This window comes from Solanum tuberosum, unplaced genomic scaffold (assembly GCF_000226075.1).
Source record: "Solanum tuberosum cultivar DM 1-3 516 R44 unplaced genomic scaffold, SolTub_3.0 scf00060, whole genome shotgun sequence".
In the NCBI taxonomy this organism is placed as follows: domain Eukaryota; kingdom Viridiplantae; phylum Streptophyta; class Magnoliopsida; order Solanales; family Solanaceae; genus Solanum; species Solanum tuberosum.
This window is the reverse complement of record NW_006238985.1, coordinates 1,994,155-2,008,334: the sequence shown is the minus strand read 5'-3', so window position 1 is coordinate 2,008,334 and position 14,180 is coordinate 1,994,155. Positions and strand designations below refer to the sequence as shown.

General features: G+C 29.5%; 1 protein-coding gene across 1 annotated transcript; it reads left to right on the top strand.

Moving 5' to 3' along the window:
* Window positions 1-1,312: 1,312 nt before the first annotated feature.
* LOC102577545 (BEL1-like homeodomain protein 2) lies at window positions 1,313-9,803 on the top strand (the record flags this gene model as incomplete). Its single annotated transcript, XM_006344761.2, is given in 5 exon segments — window positions 1,313-1,625; window positions 1,818-3,016; window positions 4,700-5,085; window positions 7,841-7,901; window positions 9,305-9,803. Coding segments are annotated over 4 exon segments (2,011 nt in total), but the record flags the coding sequence as incomplete, so codon positions are not given.
* Window positions 9,804-14,180: the final 4,377 nt, after the last annotated feature.

Genomic DNA, 14,180 nt, shown 5'->3' with positions numbered 1-14,180 from the left:
TGAATTGTGAGCAAGAAGAACAACGACCTTTTCTCCCTATTTCTTAATTCTAAAATTTCTTCCTTTTCCCCTTCTTTGCTATAGGCATGATTCTAACTTATGTACGCTCCAGCGACTCATCTTCTACAAGTCATCACCATCTCTAAAGAGCAAAATTATTTGGACATGTAATTATTACAATTTTTTAGCATTCGAAAAACTCCAAAAAAAAATCATTTTCATATTTTTCACTAATATCTTATTACGAGTAATTAATTCCAACAACTTCAGGAGAAAAAGAGGCGTTTACCTCTAAATTATTCAAAAAAAAAAAATTAATAAAAAACAACTTCAATTCCTATTTATTTCCAAACATAACTCTCCAACAACAACACTACACCCAGTGAAATTCCAAAAAGTGAGGTCTGAGGAGGTTAAAGTGTACGCAAACCTTATCACTACCTCGTGAAGGTAGATAAACTGTTTTCGAAAGACCCTTGATTCAAGTGTATCAAACCGAAGTAAAAGAAGAAGAAAACACTAGAGTAAGCAGAGTAGTTAGCAAGAAAAGCAGTGTAAAGTCTATAATAGAGAAACAATAACAACAACAAAATAATGTGATAATTGAAAAGCAATAAACAACAAATGTCAAGAACTACAAGGGCACGACTAGTCCTATGGAAGGCACTAAATATTCACAAGGCAAGACGACACTCTACCCCTACTAGCCTTCTACCTAATGCGCAACCTCCATTGTTTCCTATCTAAAGTCGTGTCCTCGATAATATGAAGTTGCACCATATCTTGTCTAATCACATCTCCCCTATATCTTTTCGACATTTCCCTACCTCTCCACATACCCCCTAAAATCCAACCTCTCGCACCTCCTCACTTGGCATCGGTGCACCTCTTCTGCAAATGAACATGATATCCAAATCATCTCATGAGTCTCGTTTCCCTCATCTTGTCCGCCACTCTCACCTTCTCCTGATTAACCTCAATATTCCTAATCTTGTCACTCCTAGTATTTCCACTTATCCTCATCTCCACAACATATATCTTCTGTACATGTGAGCTCTTGACAGACCAACACTCCACACCATACAACAAGAACAGGTTAACCATCACTTTGTAGAACTTGCCTTTAAATTTAGAAGATACCTTCTTATCACACAAGCCTCCATAGGCAAGCCTCCATTTCATTTATGCTATACCAATGCGATGTTTGACATCATTATCGATGTCCCCACTATCCTAAATAATGGACCCGAGGTATTTAATAACAAATGCTCTATTCTTTTTTAATTTCATAATTTTTATGTCCAAACGCGCATCTACGGATACATGTTAAAATTCACATTATGAGAGCAAGTCCATCTGCATTATAAAAGTACACTTTATTGTTGTTACTTATTAGACTCTCTCTTTCCAGAAGGCAATTGCAGAGACAACAATCACTGCAAAATACAAAGAGCAACAAAGACAGAGATAGAGAAAGAAAAGTAAAAAAAAAAAACGACAGCCTTACAAACAACATATATACACACAAACAAAGAGAAAGCGAAAAAAACATTGTTCATATGTTGAAGTGAAAACGATAGCTGATGAGAGGCTTTGCAACCTTTTCCGACCTGCAATTCTATGAGGTAAATAAAATTCAACTTCTTTTTTAAAAAAAAAATTAAAGAAATTGAAAAAAATAAAAAAGTCTTTACTTTGATTATTCTCTCTTTTTTTTTTTTTTTTATACTTTCCTTGTTCCCAATTATAGTTGTATCCATGATCTCTTTGTTCTATGTTTATTTATTTATTTTTACTATTTTATGCTCGATCTATAGTAGACTCAGAAGCCAATTGCAAGAAAAGAAGGAGGTGGGTTAATTTATCGTGATGGTTGAAGAAATTCAAAAGAAAATGATCAGATGAGATGGTGATACGCTTCAATTTTTGAACCGTTTCTTAGAATAGTCCAATGTCTCAAGACTATCATCACCAAGGTCTTGCTAGTTTCTCGAATGAATTTGAGAGACCTCAAGACCAACAACAACATATCGGTCTCCAGATCCAACGAGAAAAATTAAGAGTAGAACAAGGGTTTGAGCCACAAGGAGGAGAATCAAGTGGAATCCAAGTTTATGAGACAGCCGGGTTGTTGTCTGAAATGTTCAATTTTCAGACAACATCCACGGCTGCAACTGAGTTGTTACAGAATCAATTGTCAAATAACTATAGACATCCGAATCAACAGCCACATCATCAACCTCCGACCAGGGAGTGGTTTGGTAACAGACAAGAGATCGTAGTTGGTGGAAGTTTGCAGGTACCATTTGGGGATACAAAAGATGATGTGAATGCGAAGGTATTATTGAGTAACCGTGATAGTGTAACTGCTTATTATCAGCGTCAACACAATCAAGTACCAAGTATAAATACCGCGGAGTCCATGCAACTTTTTCTTATGAATCCACAACCAAGTTCACCATCACAATCTACTCCTTCAACTCTTCATCAAGGATTTTCTAGCCCGGTTGGAGGGCATTTTAGTCAATTCATGTGTGGAGGAGCAAGTACTTCTTCAAATCCAATTGGAGGAGTAAATGTGATTGATCAAGGGCATGAAGGTCTTTCATTGTCCTTGTCATCCACTTTACAACATTTGGAAGCATCCAAAGTGGAAGATTTGAGGATGAGTAGTGGAGGAGAAATGTTGTTTTTCAATCAAGAAAGTCAAAATCATCATAATATTGGTTTTGGGTCATCACTAGGACTAGTCAATGTGTTGAGGAATTCAAAGTATGTCAAAGCAACACAAGAGTTGTTGGAAGAGTTTTGTTGTGTTGGGAAGGGTCAATTGTTCAAGAAAATCAACAAAGTTTTTAGGAATAACAACACAAGTACATCACCCATTATTAACCCTAGTGGAAGTAATAACAATAATTCATCTTCTTCAAAGGATATTATCCCTCCTAATTTGTCAACTGCAGAGAGACTTGATCATCAAAGAAGGAAGGCCAAACTTTTATCCATGCTTGATGAGGCATGTACAATCTCCCCTCTCTCTCTATTTATTCAGAATTTGAAAATTATGTGTTTGAATTTGAAATTCTATCACAACTTGATTTACTATGTGGTCAGAATTTATTTTTTATGTTTGTTTAGTGAATTTCTTACAAATATACGAGTTAAATTACTGAGTTCAAGTGAAGTCAAAGAGGTACATTCGCGATCCGGGGGTCAATGACCAATCATTGTTGTTTATTTGGTACTATACTATATATGTTGATTATAAATTAAAACCACAAGAAAGGGAAGGAATAGAAAATTCTAGGAGTTGGAGGAATCTTTTATAGAGGAGAATATATAAAGCCGGCTAGAAAGAAATTAAATAGATTTTGTAATATATAGATTGAGTTTGATTTCTTTTTGATTTTGGGTGTTAAGCATAACATAAGATTTTGTTTTGGTGATAAAATTAGCTCTCACTCTACCATCAAGCTATATCTTTCTTCTGCTAAAATATGTTAGCACTCCAGAAGTAGATATTATCTTTAAGCGGCGTTTGATAGGAGGTATTAGAGAAAATAACATTGATATGTCTTGATATTGTTTAATTTCTTGTTTGGTAGTATTAGTTGTACGCCTTTTCAGTAATATTCTTACACATAGTAAATCATGACATTAGTTATAGTATATGGTGTATTATTTCTATTCTAATACATCATATTCACTATGATTTTATTCTAATACATCCTATTTATCAATCAGAGTTGTGCTAGACTGATAAGTACTTCTTCATCTTTTACCAAAGGTCTCATGTTTGAATTCCCCTGGATAAGGAATCGCCTTTGTTAGGAAACGTTTTACCCCCAATATGTAACTTTCGCTGACACGAATTCAAATTTAGTCAAACTTCAGACATCCCAATCAAACTACCTTTAAATGTACACTTTTATTTATTTGACCATCATATTTCAATACAGACAAAATAAGTGATGTTTGTAAATCTTCCTTCTTTTTTTTTTAATACATTATAGTGTTATTATTGCTGTATTGAAAAAATGGTAAGCGAAGGCACATGCAACAAAACACACAGGATATTCTTTCTTCACAACAACAATCATTTTTCAATGTACTATTTGTTCACATATACTATCGATCAGCTTTCTTGCTACCTTTTTATTAGAATATAAATTCATGTATCTTTCTTCCTTTCTTTTGTTACTATTTTAATCAGTATTTGATTTACAATGAAGATATTCTTGTTTGCTTGAGTAGAAGGTAAAGCCACAATTTTAGTACTAGTAGTTTTCTTGTTGAGGAAATTTAACTTCCCAGCTGCACCTTATATGTTTTTCAACTAATTGAACTACTTTTTCATTAACTCGCTGACGAACACTTTTGATTCTTGTAATCTTAAATTAACTAAGAATACGTATATTATATTGGAATATTCTTTAAACTTGTGGTCTTAAACATGTCATATTGTAAGAGTTAAAATTAACGAGTAATTTCTAAATTAGGATATATGCATTCTTTTTTAAACAGATTAAAACAGAAAAATCAAGATCGAATAATAAGTTATTTAGCACTTCATTTTCCATGTTATTAGAAAAAAAACTTCTTGTTATTGTAGTTAACCTAATTGTATAAAAATAAGATAGATTGTTACACTTTATAAATATTCTTTCTTTGATTTCTTGGTGTGTTTAATTACTTGTAGGTAGAGAAAAGATACAACCACTATTGTGAACAAATGCAGATGGTAGTAAACTCATTCGATCTAGTGATGGGTTTTGGAGCTGCAGTTCCTTACACAGCACTAGCACAGAAAGCTATGTCTAGGCATTTCAAGTGTTTAAAAGATGGCGTGGCGGCGCAATTGAAGAAGACATGTGAGGCACTAGGTGAAAAAGATGCAAGCAGTAGTTCAGGACTGACTAAAGGAGAAACACCAAGGCTTAAGGTGCTTGAACAAAGCTTGAGGCAACAAAGAGCTTTTCAACAAATGGGAATGATGGAACAAGAAGCTTGGAGGCCACAAAGAGGATTGCCTGAACGATCTGTCAATATTTTAAGAGCTTGGCTTTTCGAACATTTTCTACATCCGTACGTCTTTCTCATCTTTTTCCTTCTAACTTCTATCTATACTCCTTCGTCTCAATTTATGTGAGATATTTCGAAAGTCAAACAAGTTTTTTTTTTGTCATATTTTTTTCTTAATTATGTTTTAAAGATATTTTGAGGGGTTATAGTATTTTTTTACTCACTATGTCTCAACTTATGTAACATTGTTTTGATATTCAGAGTCAAACTAATTAGTTTGGACCTTGAATTCAGGCGGGAAGTCTTTAAGTTATGTTTTTTTTAATTTTTAATTTTTTTTATATATTTAAAAACTACGTAAAAAGTACTAGTATAAGTAACAATTATTGATAATTCAATATTTTTAAAATATATCTGAAAAAATTACGGTAATAAAAATACTTGTTTGAATTATGAAATTAGAAAGGTGTCACATAAATTGAGACGGATGGAGTACGTAAATTTTCATATATATATATATATATTATATTTTAAAATAAATTTAAAGATTCTATATCCGAATTTAAAAAAAATTAACTCTCTAATGTTGTGACGTATAAATTGAGATTAACAAAAATAACAGTGTGTACATCTTTACCCTTTCCTAGGAGGACCTACTTTTGGTGACTCGAACTCACAACTTTAGGGTTGAAAGTGAAATATATTTACCATTCGAACAACTACCTCTTGTCAGGTGAATAGAATATAATTTTATTCACTTGGTTAAAATGTTAAAACCCTATATAAAAAAAATACTATAAGTTAAATAACGTGTACTCGACTTAAATTGTATTTGATATAGTGCATAATAAAATGAAAGAAAAGAAGTAAAATTAAATTATTTTTAAGTATAAAAGATATGAATAAGATTAAAAAGAATAGAATATAACAAAGTAACTTGAAGTTGAGTTGCACTTGTTTGTATAAACTCTAGCTTACATACACTTGTCCCAAGTCCTAGTTCCTTTATAAAATCTAGATATTTGATATTTACCACACAACCGAAAGTTAATGAGGAAAAGTCTTTGATACCATGATTATTGCTAAATGAATTTTTGTGCAATCAACTTTTATTAGTCTAATCTAAAACACATTTCCAATATTGAGTAGTTGGTACATTTTCTTTTTCCCTCTCTTTGCAGTCAATGTTAAAGGCACTGCTGCAATTCATCAGTCCTTTCAACAAAATGCAAAATTACCTCTTACTACTTTTTGTGCACCACTTTTACCTCTAGATGAAATCCAATATACTACCACCTTTCTGACTTATTTAGGCATGCATTTGAAAAGTAGTGCTCCCTCGTTTCATTTTATGTGATAATTTGACTTGATATTAAATTTTTAATTTTTTTTTTTGAAATTTATGTAATTTTAAACAAGTCATAAATATTTATGTGATTATATATAAATCATTTCATTAAGAGTGAATGAATATTTAAAGTTAAACTCTTACTCCCTCCGTTTCTATATAGTTGTCACCATTTTAGGTTTACACTCCTTGAGAAACCAGGTAATTTTACCATTGCTTATTTAATACTCCCTCTGTCCCAATTTATGTGACACTTTTTATTTTTCAAGAGTCAAACAATTTAAGTTTGACCGGAAATTTGCGCATGAAATCTTCAATTTTTTTGAAATGAAATTTATATATTTGTAAACTAGGTAAAAAAATACTATAAGTCACAACAATTGATAATTCAAAATGTTTAAAAGATCTACGAAAAATTTATGGTCAAAGTTAGATTTGTTTGAATCTCGAAATTCAAAAAGTGTCACGTAAAATGGGACGGAGGGAGTACTATTTTTTTTCCTTTTTTGGGTAATGCTAAATGGCCAGAAAATTTGGCAAGAAATTTAAAAAGTCTATAATATCCTTTTTATTTTAAAATAAATTGATCGTTTTTCCATATTTTAATTGAAAGGTATTAAAGTTAAAAGGGTAAAAATGTTTTAAAAAGTAAAATAACATAGTGTGAAATATGTTATTTTTAACATTTTGGCCAAGTTTTGACCAAATTTTCTAGGCAAAAGGATTTTTCCTTTTTGTAAAGTCAAGTTTTCCATAAATGAACATGAATTAATTTATTTTGATTAATGAACATGAATTAATTACTTAGTTGTCAAATTTATATTTTCAAGGTTAATAACTCTCCAAGGTAAAATAAGAAAAAATAATGTTATTTATACATTAATTTTGTGAAATAACAAATATTAAGAAACATCTATTTTTAATAAGAACTACATGTAAATAGGAACGGAGAGAGTACTAAATTAGTGGTCATTAAGGTGATATATGCATGACAACAACTTAACAATGATGATAAAAAGCAAGAGAATCTATCTATGTAATGAAATGAATGTTAAGAAGAAAAAAAAGAAAAGAGAGAGAGGTGGAGTTTGTCTTCTCTCTTTACTTTCTGCTTTAGCCAGCAGCTAACACTGCTCATGAATTTGGTATTTCCTTTTTCGATCCTCACGCCAATATGTTTACATACAACAAAACAAAAGTGTCAATTCTCATCTACGGATAAGGAAAGCATTTCCAGCTTTTTATACAGTTTAAGTAAGGCACTCTAACATACTTTTTCCGTTTTAAAAAAATGACATAATTTGACTTAACACGAAATTTATATATTGAAAAATTGAAATTAAAGTATTGCTAAAAAAGGAAATAGGGTAATTCTTTTTTAAACAAACTTAAAGAAAAATATGTTATTCTTTTTAAAACGGAGGAAATATTTTTCTGCTTTTTTTTTCTAATTTGAAAATTTTGTCTCAGGTATCCAAGTGATGCAGATAAGCATCTTTTGGCACGACAGACTGGTCTCTCCAGAAACCAGGTTTGTCCCCTTACCTTCTATAAATTTCTGTCTTTCACATCTTTTTTTCTTCCTCAAGATATTCATAAGTTGCATGAAAAATTAATAGTTATAACTCAGGGAGTAAATGATATGGTTTGATCGGTTATTTTTAGTGTCTGTTTGGAAAGTCATATTAGTAATTTGATTTGCTGTAATTGAGTGTAATTACAATGTCTGATATATTTGATTGATCATGTAATTACTTGGTCAGTAGGTAATTGAGTATAATTGACAGAGGATAATTACACTCTTACTCTGCAAATTATAGGAGAGGTTGAGTGTAATTGACAGAGGGTAATTACACTCTTACTCTGCAATTTATAAGAGAGGTTGTGAATTACTAGTAATTATATGATGTAATTACAAGTTGATTATTTTTAATATAATTCTTTTATTTCTATATTTTTTTTCTTTACTTTTGTTTTTATTTTATTATTTTAAATTCTTTTTTATTTTTATTATTCTAATGTTTTCTAATTTTTTTTATATTATTTATATTTCTTTTCTTTCCCATTCTCAACTTTACTTCATGTGATTTCATGTAATTTTTTGCATTATCTATTTATTTTTCTTTCATTAGTATAATTTTGTTAGTATTCTAATTTTTAAATTAAAATAGAATTTATTGTTGAATAAGGTTATGAACTTACGTTTCCTTTTCTTTTAAATCATATTTATGATGTTGAAATTTAATATAAGAGTATTATGTTAATTTTTTTGTTTTAAATTTAGAACTCATGTTATATTTTCACTTTCATTTGTTTTAGCAGTATTGACTCGCTATTTTACATTGCAAGCTATTTTTAGGGCATGTTTAGAAAGTCCTTTTAGTAATTAGATTTGGTGTAATTGAGTGTAATTACACTGTCTGACATGTTTGGTTGATCATGTAATTATTTGGTCAATGGGTAGTTGGGTGTAATTGACAAGGTAAATTACCTTCTCCAGTTCACAAGGGAGACTGTGAATTGCTGGTAATTACATGGCTGATATTGTGTAATTACTAAGCCGATAATTACTAGACTAGTAATGTCACCAATTCCAATTACCCAATGACTTTCCAAACAGACCCTTAAGGAATTATATCATATCAATTTCTATGGGACTTTATTGTGCATAACCAAATTTAAATTATTGAAAACTATCTCAATAATCTCCATCTCTATCCAATAATTTTTAATAACTATTTAGAAGCAACATAGTGTTATTAGAAATTTTGAATCATCTACAAACTAAGTAGAAGAAGCACTACTACTACAAAATACTCGTGAGGACAAAGGTTTTTTAGTTTATTTGTTCCTCAACGTAACTATCGTGCCTTTTGAGTCGAGTCTGGCTTGCCTAATTCACGTATAGTAATAAAGTTGTGTTATTATATGCAGGTAGCAAACTGGTTCATAAATGCAAGGGTGAGATTGTGGAAACCCATGGTAGAAGAAATGTATCAAAGAGAGGTTAATGAAGATGATGATGATGACATGCTAGAAAACCAAAACCGTACAAATACACAAACACCAACGCCTAATATTATTATTACAACCAATTCTAACATTACAGAAACAAAATCAGCTGCCACTGCCACAATTGCTTCAGACAAAAAACCCCAAATCAATGTCTCTGAAAATGACCCTTCAATTGTCGCAATGAATACACATTATTCTTCCTCTATGCCAACTCAATTAACCAATTTCTCCACTATTCAAGATGAGTCCGACCACATCTTATATCGCCGCAGTGGAGCGGAATATGGGACCACAAATATGGCTAGTAATTCTGAAATTGGATCCAACATGATAACATTTGGGACCACTACGGCTAGTGATGTTTCACTTACCTTAGGACTGCGCCATGCAGGTAATTTACCTGAGAATACTCATTTTTTTGGTTAATTAAGATAGTTTATTCAAACGCTGCTGCATAAATTATGATTATATATATATTGTCATCTGATTAGTTTACCGGATTTTGATTGCACATACTTTTCTCTCTAGATCATGTTATGTCCTTCAAATTGGATGTATGTATCTCACAATATATATATATATATATATATATACACTAGATAATTTAAGGCCCATGATATGGGCCTAATATAATTTCACATATTTTGTTGGAAAAATTACATAAATTCACAACTTAAGATATTATAATCCTCTCTCGGATACATCCTTATTTCCTCTCGGATAATCTATTCCCTCTCGGATACATACCTATCCCCTCTCGAATACATCCCTCCCCCGAAGTAATATGTCATTTGCAATGTATTGGACAACCAAGGAATGTATTCTAGAGAAATGAAAAATTCAAAATTTTTGTAATTGAGGAAACTTCCCGGATATTATGTAATTAGCCTTCAAAGATATGAGATTTCTATACTTTATACTATTTTTTTCTTTAGTAAACAACTTCAATATATTACTTTATAATCTATTTCAAATGATCATACGACATAAATGTGTCGTTTACAACCTAAATTGAGAAAGTTGAATTCTAAAAAATTATATGCAGCAAGGAAATAGAGAATTGCGTTAGATTATGAGTTAAAAACATTTCGTGTTTGAGGAATATATAAAATGTTGATATCTTTGAAAAATTTCATTGATCATCATATATATTCAAGTGGTATCTATTTTCCACAATGTTATTATCTTCGTTTTGTAATATTTGCATCATAAGCTTTGCATCTGATAATTTGATCAATTAATTCGTAAAGATCGATTTAAAGTCTTTCAAATCTCTATTGCTTCAACTTAAGTATACTGTGTTTGTAATTGGCTTTGTCAATGAATTTTGTGATACATTTTATTATTGTCTTCGATAAATAAAAATACTTATTAAATTGATTTCTAACTTCACAACAATAAAAACAATCAAGAAAGCAATTTTATTTCTATATACAATAACAATTATCGTGATGTTATATTCTAAATATTGAAAGTATTTATTAAAAAAATAATTTGTAACTCAACAAAAATAAAAACAATCATGAAAGAAACTTTATTTCTATATACAATAACAATTATCGTAATGATATATTCGAAATTACATTAATTAATTTTTTTTGATACTACACTCTTAATATCACGCAGTAAAGAAAACCCTAAATTTTACCCCCACAAAATAACCAATATACTTTTTTTTTCAGGTTGTTTTTTCCTAATTCATTTGTTTTTAGTTTTTTTCTTCCTCTATATTTCACAACTAAGTCTTTTTCTATTGACATTTTCTTTTGTTGTTCTTCTTTATTTTTTAACTACTCATTTTTCTTTAATTTGAATTTTAATATTCATTAGAATTTGAATGTTAAACGTTTTCCTTGTCAAATTTTCTCTGTTAAATAGTTTATCATATTTGATATTAAGAAAATATAGAAATGAAAATTTTTAACATTTTTTAATCTTTCGATGAATACATTATCGAATTATTAATTTCTTGATAGTCAAACATTGTTCATTCTTTTAGTCACGAAATTTGATATTTTCTTCAAATTAATTAAAAAATATTGATACGTCATTTTAAAGAATATTTTAATAATCAAGATACAAATTTAATGGTCATATTATGTAACATAATATTAAAAATATTTTTACGCAATAATCCTTTAAAGTATTTCTAAGAACAAAATATTAACTATTCAAACACATTTTATTTTAATTAGTTCAAAATTTTCTTTCTAAAATATGTCAAAACAAGCTTAGTATTATTGTTTGTAATAAGTTAACTAATAGAAACTCTTTATTTTAACAAAATTACAATAATATCCTTATGGGCCCCATAACAAAAGTTAAGACATGTATGGATTCTTCTAGATTTTCATTTTGACCATTATTATACAATTATTATTTTACCCTTAAATAATGTTAAAATTACTAAAATGTCATTGATCGTCCTTCTCATGGCTCTTCTATATAATAGAAATATTTTTGTTGGAAATTTAACGAAAAATATATATAAAAGTAGTCACGAAAATTTGTTGGTGGACCCAATCTGATCAGTAGGATCAGATCATGGGGACACATGGTGTTGTTTGGGCTTTTAAGATTGAACGTATCTTACGCAACCGAAAATTGCATTTAATTTTTGCCTCGTACATGTACAAACAAGATTCTTTAGTTAATTTTTGCTTTTTCCCCTCAAAACAATAAATTGAAATGACAGTTGAATTGGTCTGTTTACTTGGGATAGTTGTACGTTACAATCAATGTTATGTGAGTATGAATTATGATGTTGTTGTTTATCCAAGTTACCTGCCCAGCTATATTGCACATAAAAACAAAATAATCCACCAAAACAAACACGTGATATTGATTTATTTATTTATTTTTCTTCGATAATGGGGAGTAAATATCTTTTTTTTTTGGGGGTTTAATATATCGATATTCTTTTAAATTTATTGTTAAATTTCATTGAGACGATATTCAAATTAAAGTTTGTTTTAATTGAGCACTTGAACATATAATAAAGTGTTCATATTAGACACTTTCAAGTCAATTTTTTTTTAAAAAATAAATAAAATTGCATGTGTTTTCAATCATTTTCTAGGTATTTAAGCTAGTCACGTAAAATATATTATCTTTTAAACCTCAATTAGAATAAGTCTAAGGTTTTACGACTTATTGAGGCACATATTTTAATGATTAACTTGTCTACGTAATGAATACTTGAGAACACATTCAAATATTTTTCAAAATTTGAACTGAAATTGACTAATAAAACCACTTTATCAGTATATGCTTAGAGGCTAACAAATCTTAATTCAAATGCTTAAATGAACTTTGTTACTGATTTAAAGGACTATCAATGTATAAAATCTTATTTTTTTTGTGGTGAGAACTATTTCTTCTATTTCAATTTAGCATATTGAGAGAAAAATATGAGTATTATTTTTCCTATTTTATCCTTAACATTTACTACTTCATTTCTTAAATTATTTTCGAAGTCTTTTTAAAATGATATTAATAAATATATTATGATAAAATATACACTTGCATTTATTATTTCTGAATATAAGTACAAATTCATTGTGAAGGAGTAAAACATGAACAAACAAAATAGTTTAACCTTATTTTAAAATACAATAAAAAAAGTCTTTTATCTTTAAATTTTTAAATTTTGTATTCAATCAAAATAAATAAATTACATGCATGATAAAAATTAAAAAGGAAGGAGTACTAACACTTCCTCTATCCCCTTTTAGTTGTCATGTTACACTTTTTGAAAGTTACATTAATTCGATATTTTAAACAAAAAATTTAAATATTCAAAAATATACGAAAAGTATTGCAATTTTTTGCATGTCAATATAATGAAAAAATACATCGTAAAATGTTAGTTAAATTCTTATTATTTTTTTACTGTAAAAAGAGAAATCAATCACAATTAGAAAAAAGAGGGAACGAGTACTTATTATGGCGTAGAGAGTGGTTGGCTAGTTTGCAAGTTGCATAGTGAATGATTGCGGCCTTAAATATAGCAGTGAAAATATGGAAGGGAAATATCTGCGTTCAATTCCCAATTACCCCCCTTGTAGTAATCATTCTAACTAGAGGAAATATTTGAATGAACCCTAGCTAGTAAACATACAAAAGCAACTATCAAAATAACTACGGAGACCTCTGATTAAGAATATGATAAAAATTATGTTTACCACTCTAGCCTTGTTGATATCAAATAGGATTTTAATATATAAGATTAAAATTATTGAGTTTAATCGAGCTCGTATATAATATTTTCCATCCATCCCGTACCGTAAAAAGGCAATAAATGGCGAATGTTATTAGGTAATCAGATATCTGTTAGAATACAAACATGAGTTTCATGCATGATTGTCATTTCAATAAATTAAAGGACCACCTTTGCTTCAACTAAGTTGGGTGATGTAGTTAATTAAGAGGACCACACACATGCACACAAACCTTATCGCAGCCACCCCTACCTAGGGGTGTACAAAATCGAATCGAAAATCGAACCAAATCGTAAATTGAGTCAACTCAGAAAAAAAACCCAACTAGTGGTTTGGTTTTGAAAAAAAAAAACCCGACTAGTGGTTTGGTTTGACTTGGTTTGGTTTTAACTAAAAAAAACCAATCCGAGACTAAACCAACCCGACATTATATATATAATTTTAAAATTTTATTTTATACATAAAAATATTTACTTTGATATAATTTTTAAATATTTCTTATACTTTTTCATAGTTTTTATCTTTTAATATATTATTTCAAGTTTAAAACTTAGAATTCGGAATGGTCCAATAAA